Consider the following 19,959-nt stretch of genomic DNA (forward strand, 5'->3'; position numbering starts at 1 on the left):
TTAAACATTCTGAAATTTCAAGCCACGAGCACTTTAATCTGACATCCAAGGAATGAACTTTATCTCTGTAATGGAGTATCGTGGTTAAAATGTTTAAATACCTTTCTTTTTCGGGCCACATTAGCGAAAACGAAGTTCGTTTTATGGAATTAAAAGCCAACGGCTGAAAGAAACTGGGAGAAATAGTCGAAGCAAATGATGTCGAGACTCGATTTCACAAACTCAATTTGCGGAGAAGTAGAACGCGAAACTCCCCGGCAAAAATATACATTCGATTTTCTTACTATTTCTTCGTCTTCCAAATTTCTTCTTGCACTCTCGCATATGAAAATCGTTCTTAATGTAACAGAAGAAAACTAAAATATTAGAGTAGGTTAAATATATGAAAATGTTTGCGCAAAAGTAGGGAAATTCGAAAGAAAAATTTTAATTATTTCGAGAAACCACTATGCGTCATCAAGGAGATAGTAATTGTTTCTTTTATACACTCATACACATCCATGAAAATGTTTCTACAAGAATCACATATAAATTCTACAGATTCTTCTGTTAAAGTGAAACGAAAGGAATTCACGAATTTCCAGCGGAACTTGATGGAGACGAAGCAGAAGAGCAGTCTGGTAGAAGGGAAGCAAGCGCTTTCGCGAAGGAAAAGGGAGCTTTAAAGGATACATCGAAAAGAGCGACAGTCGTTTCTTTTCCACGCAGCCAGCGTAGTACATTCCACTACTAGTAGTTAGAGAGCAAGAGAGACGAGTATTAGAAGGAGCAGACAGCGAAGAGGAAAGGTCGATGTTGTCGTTGTTGTCAGAAAGACTCAATTTGTCGCGACAATTTCACGGGTATCGGGTGCCAAGAATGCCACTGAAAGCCTGGCAATTGTTTCTCGATTCGTTCTAGTCTGTTTCCTTTATTAGACGTCGCGAAAGGAGCCAGCGGCGAAAGCGACGTCGAGTCGCCACGAATGAACAATTTGTCGAACACCTTTTGAGCTTTTCCTAAAGATGCTCACTGAATGCCTGTCTTTCAGTTACGTGTGTAAGTACGTGTACGTGCATGCCCGTTTGCTCGAACATCGAATGTTGGAACAATCGGACGCCGCCGAACGGTGAATAGTCGAACTACTTCACAACTCGAAATCATAGCTCGCTCTCGTTTTTCAGCCACGCTGTCTGTTTGAACGTCAATACGTCTTATGCGTCTTTTCTGTTCCGCTTTTCTTCTTTTCTGAAGCAGTACAAAGCATTGTGTACTTTTTCAGATACGTGAAGCGTCGCGTTGGATGATGCATGTGTATGCGCCTTGACATCTTTAGACACACATGTGCATGTTTCACGCATAAATGACAATAAGAATTTAACGGCGACATCTATCAACTATACAAGTTACTCGATATAGTATATGTAAACTTCAATTTTAATCTTTTTACAATATTATACAGTGAAAATTTCGTATTTGAAAATTCAGTATCACAGCATACGTACTCCCATATAACCTCGCAAAATATAATTCAACGATATAAAAAAAAAAAGTCACGAGAAAGATTCACAATTTCCTTTCAGCTTATTTCTCGAATCTGATCTCACAGAATTGCCAATAAATTCGAAGATTGGAGGGCTGCTTAAATTCCATCGTAGCCGAACAATGCAGTAACGATATAATTTTCTTCGTTTCTATCCGACCGCACGTTCCACTTACGGATCATCGGTGTATCCGCCGGATAGGCGATCGATCAACGTCACTGGCCATTATCCGATCATGGCCAGTAGTTGGTAACGCTGAAATCCGCCGGAAGCGAGTAAAGAGAAATCAAGTGATTCCTTCGAGTGTTACACAGAGTCGGATATCCAAGGGACTTACGAGTCTCTCTCTTTCTTTCTCTCTGCCATAGTAAAAGAAGGAAGGCCCTTTACGATCGGTCCTCGAAGGATAACGACGTCAATGATCGGACAGTGTTTTGCGAAAGCGAGTCACGAACCGAGCCAATTATCGCCGAGACTAATGAAGCTATTGCTCTGTGAAAAGAAATGAAAGAAGAGAAATCGCCGGGATCTCCTAGTACGTCCTCTGATATCCCTTTCTTTTTCTCCCCTTTTCCCTTCTCCCTCTACCTCACGCCCTATACCTACCCAATGGTCGATTCTTTTTCCACCCTTTTTCTCGTTCTACTTTTCCACTTCTTTCCGCTGCTCTCTAACTCTTTCGCGTTTAATTTACCACGAGAAAAGGGACCGTTCACGGGCTGACGCTACTTTCGGAAGTCGTTTGAATCCGCTTCTAGGTTAGAACGCTCACAACGCATACGAATCTCGCGTTACCTTTCTTCTTTAAGGGCGAAAAGGTTCTGGCTGTATGAGGGTAGATGGTACACCTTACCTTATCGTGTTAATTTATAGTTCGTGAAGATGCTTCGGGAAGTGGCATTCCTACGTGAAAGTTTGTAGTCTCCTGGGAAGTACTAAAGGATGGAACTATCGCTGTTTGAGCACGCTGGATATCTGCCAGAACGACATTTATGATTTTCTAGGAATCTCGCTATTCACCGACAAATTTCACATGATTACGTTTATTTTTTACAAGTACATTTCTTCTTTCTTTGAATAATTCGTTCAGGTTAAATTTGGTTAGTTTTTATTTTCACGATTTTCTTTCACTTATACTCTTGCAGATTAGCAAATACAATCAACAAAGAGAATATTTGTACAACATGACATTACCCGAAGAACGCATAAATTATCCTCACATTCAACCTAACCTAACTTTCTGACTGTCAACTGAAATGTAACGCTGGAAACATATTACACAGACTGTTCAATAAAAACCTATTCCTCATTTTACAACGTCACTACATATAGCATTTCATATGTTTAATAAACATAAGAATTTCGTTGTCCAATCGGTTCCACCGATACTCTTCGTTATCTAGCGTTATCACGGTATATCCACAATGGGGATTAATTTAGCTCGTAAAAATGGAATATCTCGTCGTAAAATTCCTCGGTACTATGGGAACGATTGTGAGCGGATAATCATATATATCACGATCTTCCGAGACGAAATTTCCTTAAAATTAATAGATCGTTCCATCAGATATCGTCTAAGCGTACGTTCGACGTTGTTTTCGCATTGTCATTGCAGTGTTTATACCTTCTGAAGATTTCATCTTCTTCTCTCTCTCATTCCCTCTTGCTTCCACGTCGCTCGATGCACGCTCTTATACTAGCTCGTATAATTACGTCGCTGGAATAATAACGCAATTTCCTTTCACGTGGCCGTCGCGTCGTCGCGTGTGCGATTAAACGACCGATACGTACGTCACTACCGCGACATCTGTTTTGTTATGAAGTCCCGGGCGATAAGTCGCCCCTTAAACTGCGATATCCGCATAATAATTTCGCCAGTGACACCTCGCGTCGTTCGTTAAAACCATCGGTTTTACTCGCCTTTCTTTCTTGGCGCTCTGCCACTGACGCAATGTGAACACAACGTACTGGGTGTTTCAAAATTACGGATAGATCGAATGGAAACATTTCGTCTAATAAATTATACATCTGATTTTGCATTCTTTTGCAAGAATTGAATTTAAAATGATAATTCTCCTGAACTTCTGAATCACCCGGTACACGCACGCGGATATGACAGAATTAATCCGTAAAAAATATTCGTCACAAGGTTTATTCGACTCAAATGAAATAACCAAGTTAGAGTTTATCCGTTTGAACCGCGTTGGTAATTCAATTAGGGAAATAGAGTTGCGTTGAGGTTTGCAGATGAACAACTTACCGACCACGGTGAGGTAAATGGAATGTCCGATGGGTGGAGTGGTGGATATTTGGCACTCGTATATACCGGAGTCCTTCTTCTGTGGGTATCGTATCCAGAGCGTCCATTCTTCTGTATGAGGGATGTGCTTCGCCTCGAAACGTTGGTCACTCGTGTAGGTGTAACGACCTACTGTAAGCAGGTGTATATCTCGATGTCTTACCCAGGAAACCTGCAATCAGTAAAACAACATTACAAAAATCTACAATTATCTATTGTATAAAATTAAAATATACTTAAAAAATACTCGATTATTTTTTCACAACGTATAATTGTTCTACGGAACACATATCGATACTACTTCGTCGATTTTTAGAGTCGGTTATGAGGTTGGGCATAAAGGGATAAGTACGGGCGGGAGGCTGGTCACTGTTTTCATTTTTAAGAGTTACCTAAACTAACCTAACCTAGACGCAGTTGGCGGACAGCCGCGGTAAAGGTAGGTCAGACCGCACTCTGGGGATTAATCGACCCCCTGAAACACAAAAATGATTAGACGCGGAACGATTCGCGTACTCACACATCGGCCGTCCGTGTGTTTACGTGCTATCCACTGACCGCAATATCGTAAACAGCGCGCGCCCATACGTATCGGCAAAAACGCACGGTAAAACGTGTGCATTCACCCTTTTTTCCAACGCTTTTTGTTATGCCACGTGATGGGAATTTCTACCTTTCCCTTATTTCACTATCCGCATTTCGATTCTCTACGATATCCATTAGAAAAATTGAAAAATATATTAATATCGATGTTATTATTCAATCACGTGATTCACGTGCTTTTACTACTGCAGCTTATTACAACAGAATGTTACAAGAAAAAATGCACGTAACACGGAAAAACTTTCAAATGCACACACTATGTGCATTCTATAGAGACACTGTCAGAACTGAACGATGGACGAAAACTCTGTGACTATCGATGAAAATAAATATCGATCATTGGAAACAGCGAGCACCATGCGTCTATTTAGCTCAGGCCCAATCAGTGCGCACATCTATTGTTCAGTGATGTCATCACCGCACACGAGATTTTAATAGTATATGCAATTATCTACACTTCGTTCAAAATAAGAATAACCTCGTTTCGCGCATGGGACTAGAACGTCCAAACCCCCACTTAACCGCCTACGTTTTTCTCCGTCTTACCCTCTGCTACGCTCTCTGTCTATGCGCAGAACGGACGAAAATCGGCCCGAGAGCGAGGTTATTCTTATTTTGAACGGACTTCAGGGTTGTCCAACTGGCGGCTTGCGAGTGGCTTTTTATACTGCCCTTCGCTTGCCCCGTAGGGCAGTAGGTGAACGGCCCCCTCCGAACCTATTTCATTCCGATTAATTTCTCCTCTGGATGCTGTTCGAGTCCTACCATCAGCAGGCTAGTCACTACTACATACGCACATGTACTGTGTAGAGTTTAGGAGTTTGCCCCTGGAAGGAATGCGGGTCTTATTGGGACCTTCTCTAAGACAAGCATAAAAATAGGGTACATGTATCGTCACTATTGTCCGACGCGATAACATCGGCGAATCGGAACATTTAAAATTGCGTGGCTGAAGATTTGGGAGCTGCGGGCGAAATGCCCTTACTTGCCCGTGGGCAATCTCTTGAGCACCGCGCAATATATAAGTTTCCTGTTTGCAGCTGACACTACCAAGACCATAAATATATTTTAGTGCACTCGTGAAACTCTCGGAGGAAAATAAATGGAGGAGCCGACCGAGGGGAGGAAGTTCGACACCCCTGATCTAATATATTAAACGAAGAGAAACCAAAGTAGAAGTAGTTGAATAATTAAAAAACTAACTTCTTTAAATTTTTATATCTTTGCAAGTCGAACGATTAGACTGTCTCCGCCGGTAATATTCTATGAAAAAACTTTTTACAACTTTGGTGGAATTTGTTCGAAAGAGGTTGTTTCTCGAGGCTTTACGAGCAAGACAGTGTTAACGTTAAAAAGTCGTATCCGAAGATAATGCGGGATGCGAAACACGTTGCATTATGTTTCTCTCGACATCCCACCGCGCGTCAGCTTATTACCGGCCGCCACTTCCTTCTTTATAACATTGGATCGTACAACTTCTCCTTTTTCCTTCGTTCCTACCCCACGGCTCCCGTTCTCCCATTATTTCCCAGCCAGCCGTCGTTAAGCTTATACGTCGTTCACCCTTTATAGATACTATCCATTGTTTACTAAATCGTTTTATTTTCTATCAGCGGCAGACTGCGTCGTTAGTGTCGCGCGATTCGTTCGTGTCACGTGACTTATGGCGCCCCGCGTACACGCGTGTGTGCACGCTTTCGTATTTGTAAGTTAATTTACGGATAATACGCGGTTATTGCGGAATTAGATTATTTTGCCGTTTACGTGAAATTCTCCAACGGGAGACATTTTCACTCTGATTACACCGTGCCAGCGTCTAGTTAATTCTTCTTTTCCGTATGAACTACTATCGTGTAATATAGAATATTCGTGTAAAGAACAACGATGTGAATAATTTTAATGTCGTGAAAAATTCGAAAGCATTTCTAAGTTACTGGTTCGAAAGTGTTAAGATGAAATAAATATGTCCAATCAACTTAAAGGTCTTTATATTTCAACAATAAATCAATAATAAGAATTTACACAGAGACGAAGAAAGGAACTATTGCAACGAAATATTGAATTCAAACTTTTAAAAAACGCGCGCAAATGAGACGCATGCGCAGACCGAGAAACCCTTAAGTCATCTCAGAAGTTCCTGTCGAATTTTATAATTTAGATTAATATTTCCAAAGACCCTTTAAATTTGACGAAAAAAAAAAACGTAAGCACCAAATTTTTCCTATATTTTTGGTAAGTCCATTGTATTCCTTGGATTTTTATTAAAATATTTTTCGCTTTCGGCACAAACATATGGAATCACCCAGTAAATATGTTAGGTTAGGTTTACTATATTCGCAATATTGCGATTTTAAAGCGTTAATATCGTAACGAAGCTGGGAAAACGAATAAAGAAAAAGAGTTTACGGTGTTTTTGATTTTTTTAAATAAAATTTCTCATCATTAAACGTGACAACACGCGTTTAGAGTGTGATTAAACTTTTTGATGTTTCCAAACGAATCACAGGTACACGATTTTTCGTTGCAAAAATTTTACTCCGAGAATTATCGTATCACAGTAGTTTCTCGACTTCCGGTATGACATTTCGAAAACGTTCCTGCAATTACTTCTGCTTTTCATGGAATTCGTTACGTACTATGCATACTTTCGCGGGCTTATTACAATGGTGTAACGACGACTGCCGCGCCAGCATTATCTCGGAAGCTATGTACAGCAGGAGAGTCCTTCTTTTGATTAAAATTTAACGATACTCAGACGACCCAGCATGACCATACCAATTTTTTCTTCCAAGACGACCCATCATGACCGTTATTACTTTTTTTACGGAGTTGTATATTCTGAAGAAAGAGGTGCGGAAAGAAGAAATGGAGTTTCTTAAAAAGTTGCACCACCTTTGCAACTTCGAAAAATGGAAAAAATTCCCTTTTCCCGTGGAACGATAGTTCGAAGGTTGCATCGAAAAAATTGCAATGGCGGTCCAAGATAACATTGTCCAAAGTCTGCGTAGTAAATTTTACAAACTTTCTTCAAAATCGTATTTTCTAAAATGGCGTCGTAATAATTTTCTATCGAATTCTACTTTAATTCTATCAACTTTCTGAATCTTTCGATTAGCAATACTCAATTTAATTAAAGAAGACAATATTTTGTTAAATTTATCAATAATAATAATACTTTTATTTAATTTCATATCTATAAATTTATTCACTTTCTATTTCTTCTTTCAAGCTAATTTATTAATCTTTCTTTTTTATAGTTGTACACTGAAGATATAGATCTTTTCGTATTACAGCCGCTTGTTATTCAATATTCCACGTTACTAACAATAAGTAACGACTGAAATATTTTCTTCTTTTTACCTAAATAATTTTTCAGAAAAATTCTGAAAACACTCCAAGTAAGATCATATTTCTCCGTACCATCGAAAGAATATGTTGGGGTTTTATTGAACTACACGCTGCATTATTAGAATAAGTATGGATTACAATATTAAGAACACTGAGAGTCGAATCACACACGTGGCGGAGGTTCCATGTCTAGAGTAACAACGACGGATAGAGCAACTCTTCAGAATATAATATACAACAAAATGGAAGCTGGTATATAAGATATCGAAGAGAACGAGCCTATCGGCAGCTCTTTAACAGCCCGAATTAGCGAAATCAGGGACGTGAAGGATGGAAAATTTGCCGGAGGCAAGAATAACAATTAGTTAACAGCCAGCGTGTACAGAACAGATCCAAAGATGATCCCCCATTGAGTGTGCGGATAAGCAAATTGGCAAAGTTCCAACGAGGAGCGTGCAAAACGGCGCGGCGCGGCGTAAGGCAAGTTGGTCTTGATACCGCATGGGAAGTTGTAGAGGCCCGTTAATTAGAACGGAATCTAATCGATGATCCGGAGCCGTCATAACGCTCGTAACCGGAGCCATTTCCTTTCTGAGCAGCGAATCGTGGCGTAACAACGGTCCTCGAGGTTTAAACGCCAATTTCGATCGTTTTTGCCGGCGTAATTTAACAGTTTACGTCGAGCCATTCGAGCTGCGGCCAGGCAATCATCACAGCCGTATCTCCATCCTACCGATCTGCATGCGATCACAGAAAATCGAGACCGCCACCCATTCATTACGACCATGGCCTATTTCCCTATGTTACCGCCAATGTCCGATCCACAAACGATACCGATACCATTTGCTCGCTTATGATTTATCGCGGCTATAGTTCGGCCCGCGATATCACGAGGCTTGGAAAAGTTCACCGGGTGCCAATGTGAACGCGTTTTCTGGACAACCGAATTGCCGGAAATAACGGCACTCGAAGAAAAGGGTTTCTATTTTCTAAAGAGGCGACAGGCATGGGAAATTTTGTGGATCGAACTTAAGCGCACTCTAATTTTCGTTAAAGAAAGGTTTTCTGTTCTTAAACAGATGAAATTCGAAATTTTGTGTTTCGAACTTAAGAGCACTCGAATTTTCTGTGAAGAAAGGTTTTCTATTCCTAAAAAGATGAAACGGAAAACTTTGTGTTTCGACCATGAGAGCACTCGAAAAAGTGCGCAAACTCGAATTTTTCCATTCCTAAAAAGATGAAATGGGAAATTTTGTGTTTCGAACATGAGAGCACTCGAAAAAATGCGCAAACTCGAATTTTCCTCGAAAAAAGGTTTCCCATTCCTAACAAGATAAAATTGGAAATTTTGCGTTTCGAACGTAAGACCACTCGTTCCCCGAAATGGGAAATTTTGCGATGGAAAAAGTGCGCAGAACTGGCATAAAAAGGTGAACGATTAAACCGGAAGTTAGGCGCGTAACGGCGACACAAAGGACACGCTCAGCTCGTACATATTTTGCCAGAAATACTGGCACAGAGCTGAAAAGCGAACGTACTGTAAATACGTGAATTTCACAGTGACCATCCGAAACTGCTCTTACCAAACTTGTATTCCCTTTCAAATTTCATGCCGTTACTTCGATGTAATATTTTTCAAACTTATCTCACGTGTCCATCAATCGAGAACGTTACTCCACGGATCATTTCGAAAGGTACTTCTGTTTCATCAACGTCAATTCTGATTTAAAATAACCTTTCGACACATGTGTAATTACTAATGGTAATTAATTTACATTAACGAATTTTCCAGAATATACTTGTAGCTCTGCAATGCTGGTTTGCTCTCCTTCATTTCGATATTGTATATATACTGAAATTGATAACATTATGGGTGTAAAATACATAAAAGAAGCAATTAATAATTCAACAGCATAACACAATCTAATAAACCATCTTATTCAAATATACATATATTACATGATATTATTTATAAAAAAATATATGGTTCCATTTAGACCAACATTGATGACTTTGAAATCTCATAAAAAGCACCACTGCAAAAAGAAATGTTTCTACCATTACATATATCCCTTAAAATAGCGTAGATACGACCATAAATAACGAAGATACTTAGGTGCCCCACCCGGTATAAAATGATACACGAATGTTTTATTTTATTTTATTTTTCAACCAGCCATGCATAGACCACTTTTACGAAATTTCTGTAAATTTTTCAGTAAGATATACAGATTATACGCCACTTCATCCAAAACAGACACCCTGTAGAAGCTAATTAGCTTTGAAAGCCTAGGTAAATTAAGTTAAAACCGTACTTCGACCCATTATCACTAAAAACATCCTACCAATCCATTGAAAACCTTTTCATCCGGATTTAACAACAGTTAAAAACAATTTCATTCAATATAAGTTTAAATTTAACGAAAGGTTAAAAATAATTAATTGTTCGTAAATTGTAGCGGCGACTCATTGTCCGCCATCTTTAATCGTTTAGCGCTGGAACATTTATCGGAGCATATTTGCGAAAATCTTTGATGTAAAGATCGTCATTTCAATAAAACATCGAAAAACAACATTTACAACATTTCGAAACCTTCCATAGTACACCCAAAATCCCGATCAATGAACAACACACGTCAAACATCACGCGTACAGGGTCAGCTGATTTGTTTGCGTGGCACGTGTACGATCCCCAGAGTAACAAGCACGACTTGCTACCCCGTTTGGTACGCACAAAATCGCCTTTAGAATGTCAACATTTCTCTCGATTCGTCGAGAATCGAGAATCCCGCCTGTGGCGACGAATTTAATCCCCGAATCACGGTAGTCGCGAAGATTCCGTGAGAAATGCTTGGCCGGTTGGGAAGACCCGGCTGCTGTTTACAGTTCCGTTTGTCAGTGGTGGGGATGGAGTGGGGAAAGACCGAAGTAGAATGAACGGAAGAAGGTTAGATTCTACGGTGGATTAACCGCGTGGAAAAGCGGCTATTCCAGTTATGCAATTATCTGAGTTTCGAGTGGCCTGTTGATTAACTCCGAGCATCGTTTTCACGGTGTATACATATTACAGCGGGCTGTATGTTAAATGGACGTGCTCCGCCCTGCAGATTCTTCGCGTTGGAAATTATGAAAAAAATATTTCGACCGCTATGATTTTCAGTATTATTAGCATTGTTGACTCTTTCTCAGTCAAACCACTCGAGGGAAGCGTTGAGAAATAATGCACCACAATGAAATGGTGTTCGCTGTTCGAAAGTTGGCATGTATCTGACCTGTCGCTGGAAAACTGTCTTTTATTAACTATTGCTGTTTCGCTATTGGTGTAACAGTGTATGTAGAGGTGAATGTGTGTTTCTGAAGAGAAATCGGACTGCATGTTAAATGGACGCGCTCCGCCCTGCAGATTCTTCGCGTTGGAAATTATGGAAAAAATATTTCGACCGCTATGATTTTCATTATTATTAGCATTGTTGACTCTTTTTCAGTCAAACCACTCGAAGAATTTACTTGGAATACGGGACTTAGGCAGTGCACGGGAAGCGTTGAGAAATAATGCACCACAATGAAATGGTGTTCGCTGAATTTACTCGGAATAAGGGACTTAGGCAGTGCACGGGAAGCGTTGAGAAATAATGCACCACAATGAAATGGTGTTCGCTGTTCGAAAGTTGGCGTGTATCTGACCTGTCGCTGGAAAACTGTCTTTTATTAACTATTGCTGTTTCGCTATTGGTGTAACAGTGTATGTAGAGGTGAATGTGTGTTTCTGAAGAGAAGTTGAACCATTTATAGCGTTTTGTAAATTAATTTTCAGACAGATGAAAATGAGTGAAAATCGCAACGACGCATATCTGCGTCATCCGTACCCAAGTAAAAGACCCGAATCTGTTTGCTTCGAGAGCAACAACCATCCTCGTCAAATTGATTCGAACGAAAATTTTTCAATCTGAAATAACTAATTGACGAAGGGAAAAAACAAACGGGGAAACGTAATCTAATCAGAAGCGTTTCAATCAGAGACATCTTGCGACTAATGAAATTTATCAAAGCAGAGAAAGAAAGAAGCGTGTTTGAGGATCGTGCATGTTGGATGCTTGGAGTGTGTTACATTTTTAATCCCGAAACTCATCTCTATGCAAAGTGTGTGCCCACACGCACGCTCCTGTCTGCTACGTGTATACCGGCTAATACGTTTCCTTCCTATCGCGAATTTACCTACGTCCGCGTGTGCGATGCCGCGAGGAAAATTAAGATTTTTCGGATTTAGACGACATTGCACGGAGATATCTGCAGATATCGGGAAAGCGATATTTTATTCGAAAGAAAGGATAAATATTAACGTACTCGACGTAAAAAAATGGGAATCCTTGGAGATAAGATTTAAGTCACGATGAAAAAATTTAATAAAAAATATGGATCTTTTGGTTGGCAATATTTCGTAGTTAAAAAATGTCTAACATCTGGTTGAAATATGAGTTAAAATCTCGTTAATATTAAGGAGTTCGTCTCTATTATTCCGAAGTCTGTATACCGAAAGACGGAATTTCGACGCGAGAAGTTTACACGGTGCCGTTCGTCGCTCTTCAAAATTGTATTTGCCTTAAAAATTGGTCCCCTCTCGAGGCTACGAAACTTCTCGAAAGGAGGCGCAAACACTTCACACGAAATTCCGCAGTTAATCCGAATGGAGAAACGTGGTACGTTTGGTTTACGATATTTTCTTCGAAGACAAACACGTGTCGATGTTTGCCTCCGAAATGAGGAATAGTCCATTTGCTAGAAATGTTTGTAACACTAGCTGTTCAAGTCAAACTTAGGTTAGGTTAGATTTATCGCTGTATGCAGGAGAAAGAATAATTTTCTCTAATTTAAACCTAACCTCAATATTAGAACTACCAGCCGAGTCAAAAAAGCTCATTAGCGACTTTCCAAAAGTGAATTTTTATCTAAGTAAATAGAAGCATACATGTGGAAAATAAATTCGGAAAGTTACGAACGGTAGTACTCACCAGCACTGAACATTCATGTTTTTCCGAAAGATTCTAACGGGTCGTTTCGACCCGGTCGGTAGTTCTAAATTTGCTAATTTCGTTGATTTTTAATTGATCCTTAATACGTAAAATTTCAAGAGTTTTCGAAAAAGGACCAAGGAAGACACACTTCGAGACAAAAATTTATTTCTCTAAATTAGGCTTAACCTCAAATTTACTCATTTTTCCTCCTGCACATATTTATATCAATACGTAAAATTTCAAGAGTTTGAAAAAGAGGATAGTAGAAGACACACTTGGAGGCAGAATCTTGCATCGACCACAATACCGTTCTCCAGGAAAACGCTAAACGAATAATGAAAGTACTTACGGTTCTATTTCCCAGGTTCTTCACTTTACAGACTAGTTGGATGCTTTTCCCAACGAGGCCCGTCACGTTCGTCGGAACCGTCGTGTCAAAATAAGGACCAGCGTCTAGAGTCGGCCATTCTTGGAAAGCTCCCGCTTCAAACAGACGTGTACTGTGCACAGTTTCCTCTGAAAGCCACAAATAAACAGAAATAAATCACCGATTGCATACCACCGCTATTATCATTCTCCCTACTCTCTTTAACTTCTCAGAAATCCCCGTCGCGTAAGGAACGTGTGATAAGGCGGCAGTGAAACTTCGTTACTTGTCATCTCCTATCAATATGTTAGAATTCTTTTCTCGCCGAAGGTTCTCGGGTAAGTGCCGTGCCTTTTTGACACAGTCCTGGAGAGTCCCAAGACTCTCCTTTGTCCGAATACTTATCTCTCTGTGCGCGCTACGCCAACCACTCCCTCTCTATTCTCCCGTGTCGGTTTCCTATTTTTTGGGTATGGAGGCCCCGATACTACGTTATTTCAATATTTAACTGCAATATTTAACGATACAATTGAAAATTTCATCGCACCTCTGTATCGTCAAATTTTTTGCAAATATTCACGCAAGAAAACACCGGGAAATATCGCGAGACGAGCCTGGTAAAAATATTCTCAGCCGGTGTTTCGTCGTTTGTCAACTCCTAGCTTCACACTCGACCGGTATTTTCAGCTGAAAGCATTCTTCCTTTTTTCATTTCGTGCTAGAAATTTTATTTCTCTTCTTTTTTTTCCTTTTTTAATCGCGGCATATAATTACGCGGGGTAACGCCAGCCGCCTATCTTTGGACCCGTGAAAAATAATTACCCCTGTTGGCTGGCGCTAGACGCATTTATTAAAATTATACCGCGGCCAAAGGAGAAGTAGGAAGGCGATAATGTACTTACAGCACGTGTACACGCGCCAGCAGCTACACTTTAATAACGTTGTCAGCGGCGAACAGCGGCACAGTTCTATCGGCGACATCACACAGGAGGGGAAATATTCGCGAGCCTCGCGAATCGATAATTCCGCTTTCGAAAATTGAAGTCCGTGTTTTTTGCGCGCCGCGCTTTTGTCGCGAGTTTTCAGGTTGAAAATATTCCGCGGGGCTCACAAAGGGAAAGCCTTTCGGTGTTTCGCGGAAAATTTCAAACACGCGTCAATATTTTAGGTAGCTTTTCGAAAGAATCAAAATGTCCCGGGTGTTCCGTAACTCAGCTGGCCGTGATGTCAAAACAGCTTGAAACCAAGTTATTTGACGCTAGGAAAAGATTTTATAATATAACATTTTTTCTTGTAAAATATACCGACACAGTTGTAGGTAATTTTGCAGTGAAACTTACTTATTATTACGTTGAAAATTTATTAACGCGGTTAGTTCCCAGATGTGTGCCCACACGCACGCTCCTGTCTGCTACGTGTATACCGGCTAATACGTTTCCTTCCTATCGCGAATTTACCTACGCCCGCGTGTGCGATGCCGCGAGGAAAATTAAGATTTTTCGGATTTAGACGACATTGCACGGAGATATCTGCAGATATCGGGAAAGCGATATTTTATTCGAAAGAAAGGATAAATATTAACGTACTCGACGTAAAAAAATGGGAATCCTTGGAGATAAGATTTAAGTCACGATGAAAAAATTTAATAAAAAATATGGATCTTTTGGTTGGCAATATTTCGTAGTTAAAAAATGTCTAACATCTGGTTGAAATATGAGTTAAAATCTCGTTAATATTAAGGAGTTCGTCTCTATTATTCCGAAGTCTGTATACCGAAAGACGGAATTTCGACGCGAGAAGTTTACACGGTGCCGTTCGTCGCTCTTCAAAATTGTATTTGCCTTAAAAATTGGTCCCCTCTCGAGGCTACGAAACTTCTCGAAAGGAGGCGCAAACACTTCACACGAAATTCCGCAGTTAATCCGAATGGAGAAACGTGGTACGTTTGGTTTACGATATTTTCTTCGAAGACAAACACGTGTCGATGTTTGCCTCCGAAATGAGGAATAGTCCATTTGCTAGAAATGTTTGTAACACTAGCTGTTCAAGTCAAACTTAGGTTAGGTTAGATTTATCGCTGTATGCAGGAGAAAGAATAATTTTCTCTAATTTAAACCTAACCTCAATATTAGAACTACCAGCCGAGTCAAAAAAGCTCATTAGCGACTTTCCAAAAGTGAATTTTTATCTAAGTAAATAGAAGCATACATGTGGAAAATAAATTCGGAAAGTTACGAACGGTAGTACTCACCAGCACTGAACATTCATGTTTTTCCGAAAGATTCTAACGGGTCGTTTCGACCCGGTCGGTAGTTCTAAATTTGCTAATTTCGTTGATTTTTAATTGATCCTTAATACGTAAAATTTCAAGAGTTTTCGAAAAAGGACCAAGGAAGACACACTTCGAGGCAAAAATTTATTTCTCTAAATTAAGCTTAACCTCAAATTTACTCATTCTTCCTCCTGCACATATTTATATCAATACGTAAAATTTCAAGAGTTTGAAAAAGAGGATAGTAGAAGACACACTTGGAGGCAGAATCTTGCATCGACCACAATACCGTTCTCCAGGAAAACGCTAAACGAATAATGAAAGTACTTACGGTTCTATTTCCCAGGTTCTTCACTTTACAGACTAGTTGGATGCTTTTCCCAACGAGGCCCGTCACGTTCGTCGGAACCGTCGTGTCAAAATAAGGACCAGCGTCTAGAGTCGGCCATTCTTGGAAAGCTCCCGCTTCAAACAGACGTGTACTGTGCACAGTTTCCTCTGAAAGCCACAAATAAACAGAAATAAATCACCGATTGCATACCACCGCTATTATCATTCTCCCTACTCTCTTTAACTTCTCAGAAATCCCCGTCGCGTAAGGAACGTGTGATAAGGCGGCAGTGAAACTTCGTTACTTGTCATCTCCTATCAATATGTTAGAATTCTTTTCTCGCCGAAGGTTCTCGGGTAAGTGCCGTGCCTTTTTGACACAGTCCTGGAGAGTCCCAAGACTCTCCTTTGTCCGAATACTTATCTCTCTGTGCGCGCTACGCCAACCACTCCCTCTCTATTCTCCCGTGTCGGTTTCCTATTTTTTGGGTATGGAGGCCCCGATACTACGTTATTTCAATATTTAACTGCAATATTTAACGATACAATTGAAAATTTCATCGCACCTCTGTATCGTCAAATTTTTTGCAAATATTCACGCAAGAAAACACCGGGAAATATCGCGAGACGAGCCTGGTAAAAATATTCTCAGCCGGTGTTTCGTCGTTTGTCAACTCCTAGCTTCACACTCGACCGGTATTTTCAGCTGAAAGCATTCTTCCTTTTTTCATTTCGTGCTAGAAATTTTATTTCTCTTCTTTTTTTTCCTTTTTTAATCGCGGCATATAATTACGCGGGGTAACGCCAGCCGCCTATCTTTGGACCCGTGAAAAATAATTACCCCTGTTGGCTGGCGCTAGACGCATTTATTAAAATTATACCGCGGCCAAAGGAGAAGTAGGAAGGCGATAATGTACTTACAGCACGTGTACACGCGCCAGCAGCTACACTTTAATAACGTTGTCAGCGGCGAACAGCGGCACAGTTCTATCGGCGACATCACACAGGAGGGGAAATATTCGCGAGCCTCGCGAATCGATAATTCCGCTTTCGAAAATTGAAGTCCGTGTTTTTTGCGCGCCGCGCTTTTGTCGCGAGTTTTCAGGTTGAAAATATTCCGCGGGGCTCACAAAGGGAAAGCCTTTCGGTGTTTCGCGGAAAATTTCAAACACGCGTCAATATTTTAGGTAGCTTTTCGAAAGAATCAAAATGTCCCGGGTGTTCCGTAACTCAGCTGGCCGTGATGTCAAAACAGCTTGAAACCAAGTTATTTGACGCTAGGAAAAGATTTTATAATATAACATTTTTTCTTGTAAAATATACCGACACAGTTGTAGGTAATTTTGCAGTGAAACTTACTTATTATTACGTTGAAAATTTATTAACGCGGTTAGTTCCCAGAATTCAAATACAAAATACCATCTTCGAATTATTAATATCGCTAAAGCTGTAATCTTGTTTGAAATTCGAAACGCCGAGGGCGAGCATCCCAATATCAGCGAATCCGGAATATTTCACAGTCGAATGGCGTCCGCTCTACCTCTTAATATCGTTCCATAATAGGAAGAGCAGGAATCGTCGGTAGGACAAACAAGCATGTCGACCGGAAAAAGTCAATTACAAGTGTAATCGTGTATTCGTTTGTAAGGCTCGCGAGTCGCACAATTTATTCGCGTAATTTCGAATCGGGCAACCTGCATGCCACTGATCGCTACGAAACGCATGAATATCCGAATGGTCCTCGCGGAGCCGAGTGGCTCGAAAGTACACGGTAGAACGGCTGCCGCATAACAGTCCCGTTCCTGGTGCTCCTGCACTGCGGCAAATACTGTCCCGTTCGCACCACTCCCGCTTACTGCGTGGATAGATATACATACTACTTACCGTATACGCGATCAAATCGAATCAACACTTTTCGCTGAGCGTTAAAAACTTGCTCAGATCTTCGTGTAGGTTGGTATACAGCAGGCAGAAGAAATATAAAGAGGAAAAGTAAGATGTCAAGGGATAAAATTGTAATTTTATCCATTTCTCTTGCGCAGAGTGTTTAAATTATATGCAGAAAGGCAGCCATGACAGTCTAACTGCGAGATAGCTAGCGCCTCCGACGTCAAAGCGAGACACTACGCAAGAGGTATGTACTTAACACATTCGCTACCACGGTTCTGTCGTCCCCTATCCTTCGAATTATTTTGATTTACATTCTTAATATCTATATTTTTATCAGTTGTATATAATACTACGAATGCCTGCACTTAGACGCACCTAATATTCATGAAATACTCAAACTATGCATTTTGTATGATGTATTATACGCAGATAATACTGTAAATGTAGGGAATTGGTAGCGAATGTGTTAAGTGACACTTAGATCTTCGTATAGATTGCTACACAGCAGGTAGAAGAAATATAAAGAGGGAAATATAAAATTGGAAACGTAACAGCGCCCTTCACAATAGCATGCACAGAGGCAGCCATGACAGTTTAGCTGCGAGACAGCTAGCGCCTCCAACGGCAAATCGAGACACTACGCACGAGATATGTAACGTGTACTTAAGTGACACCCGTCGCCAACAGTGGAGGAAAATGGAGAAGTTAGAATGCTTCAAGTTTTCTACTCTTTGAACAGAACTGTTATGGAGGAACTCAATTGTATATGGCACTTGGAGAAGAAGTTACATCGACAAAGTATATTCTTCGATAAAAAAAATTGTCGCAAATGGATCTCCTATTAATGAAATTAATTCCTCCCGCAAAATCTCTACCCAGAAATTCGTTGCACGATTCATTCCACAGTTTCAATCGTCGAAAAAAAGGACCGTCGGGCAAATATTTTTCAAGTCGCTTTTTCCATCAGCTTACCACCCAACAACAAAATTCCAGTATTTCAATATTCCGTTATTTTTCCCGATTCTTGCGCAAAATCAACCGGCAGAAGCTCACGTCCTGCTTGTGACAACCGGAAGGATTAACCGTTTCGAAATACGCTCCTATAAAGTATCCCTCGTCTCTCCGACCGTCGTGTCGGCCGTGCGCGATTTAAGAGACGGAATATCGCTCGGCCGGACGAATTAATCAATCATGAAACGACAAAAATCACGAACGACCGCGGCATAACGAAACGCCCGCTAACTGCGAACTTTTATTCTAAAAAATTTTCCACTCGGCCAATGAACATTTTTTACCCCGTTTTTTTCTTTCTTTCTTTCTTTTTCCCTCTCATCGAGCATTTGAGAGTGCTACTTTTCGGCCATTAATTTGCCCCGCGATATTGCACCTTTAATTAAATTTTCTCACTGAAACTAAATTCCTGCTAATTTAAACGCGCAAAAACACTGACGCGCTAATCCGTCACGTTAGCCAAAATTGAGGGAAATGGTGGAACACACAGTGAAATCAATTTCAACGCTGTAATTATTCACCGTACAAGAGACTTTGTATAATTCCTTTTTATTTTATTTTTTGTATTTCCTGGTGTCGAAAAGTGTCTTGGTGAATTTCCTGCGCAATTAACAGTGCAATTAATGCTTCAACTTACTGAAACACGTCTCATCGAGACTGGAGACGGTAGTTTTGTAAATCAACGCGCCACAGAGTCACCAGAGAGAGAGAGATAGAGAGAGAGAAAGATCCTCCCCCATCCATAAAGATAGGAAAAGTTAAACGTGTTAATGGTAACGCTTTAATCGCCGCAAGGGTACGCGGCTCGTTTAATATACTACGCGCGTCGCTCCGCCATTAAAGTGTTAATTAACTGCCTGTTTCCCTCAAGTCGAGCTTCTCTACTTCCTTTCGCGATGCTCACCTTCCTGTGCCACTCGTGCACTTTCACCTTTGGAAAAGCATGTATCAAGCTTCGACTTACTTCTACTCCGTATAATTGCCGAGGTGAAAAGGAACGTGGGATCTATTTTTATGCGTAAGCTAGGCTTAAATGTGAATCGGACGCGAGAGAAAGTGAGGTTAGAAAGTCACCCCTACTTGTTAGGTTATTTAATAATTTACGGTGTGTTTATTAACAGAAGGTAATTTTAACGATAATTAATAAATTATTGTGGAATGCTGATTTCGTTCTACTTTTCCTTCTGTTGTTCTTGGAGATTTATATTTTTCGACCAACTCCGAAAGTTCGCGATTTATGGATCGGTAGGCTGAAGGTTCCAGAGAAAATTTTGTGTTTCTTTGGATTTATGGTCTTAGGTCTC

At 40.4% G+C, this 19,959-nt stretch overlaps 1 protein-coding gene across 1 annotated transcript in view; it reads right to left on the bottom strand.

Annotated features, from left to right (window-relative positions):
* Positions 1-16,066, bottom strand: part of LOC108571506 (protein turtle homolog A-like) — a 36,885-nt gene extending 20,819 nt beyond the window's left edge. Inside the window, exons 1-3 of the mRNA XM_017933561.1 lie at positions 16,060-16,066; positions 15,756-15,922; positions 3,784-3,994 (exon numbers count right to left, since the gene is read on the bottom strand). Of these exons, the coding sequence (XP_017789050.1) occupies positions 3,784-3,994; positions 15,756-15,922; positions 16,060-16,066 (385 nt within the window). The remainder of the gene's footprint in view (positions 1-3,783; positions 3,995-15,755; positions 15,923-16,059) is intronic.
* Between the last annotated feature and the right edge of the window lie 3,893 nt (positions 16,067-19,959).

Source organism: Habropoda laboriosa, unplaced genomic scaffold, assembly GCF_001263275.1.
Source record: "Habropoda laboriosa isolate 0110345459 unplaced genomic scaffold, ASM126327v1 scaffold40, whole genome shotgun sequence".
In the NCBI taxonomy this organism is placed as follows: Eukaryota; Metazoa; Arthropoda; class Insecta; order Hymenoptera; family Apidae; genus Habropoda; species Habropoda laboriosa.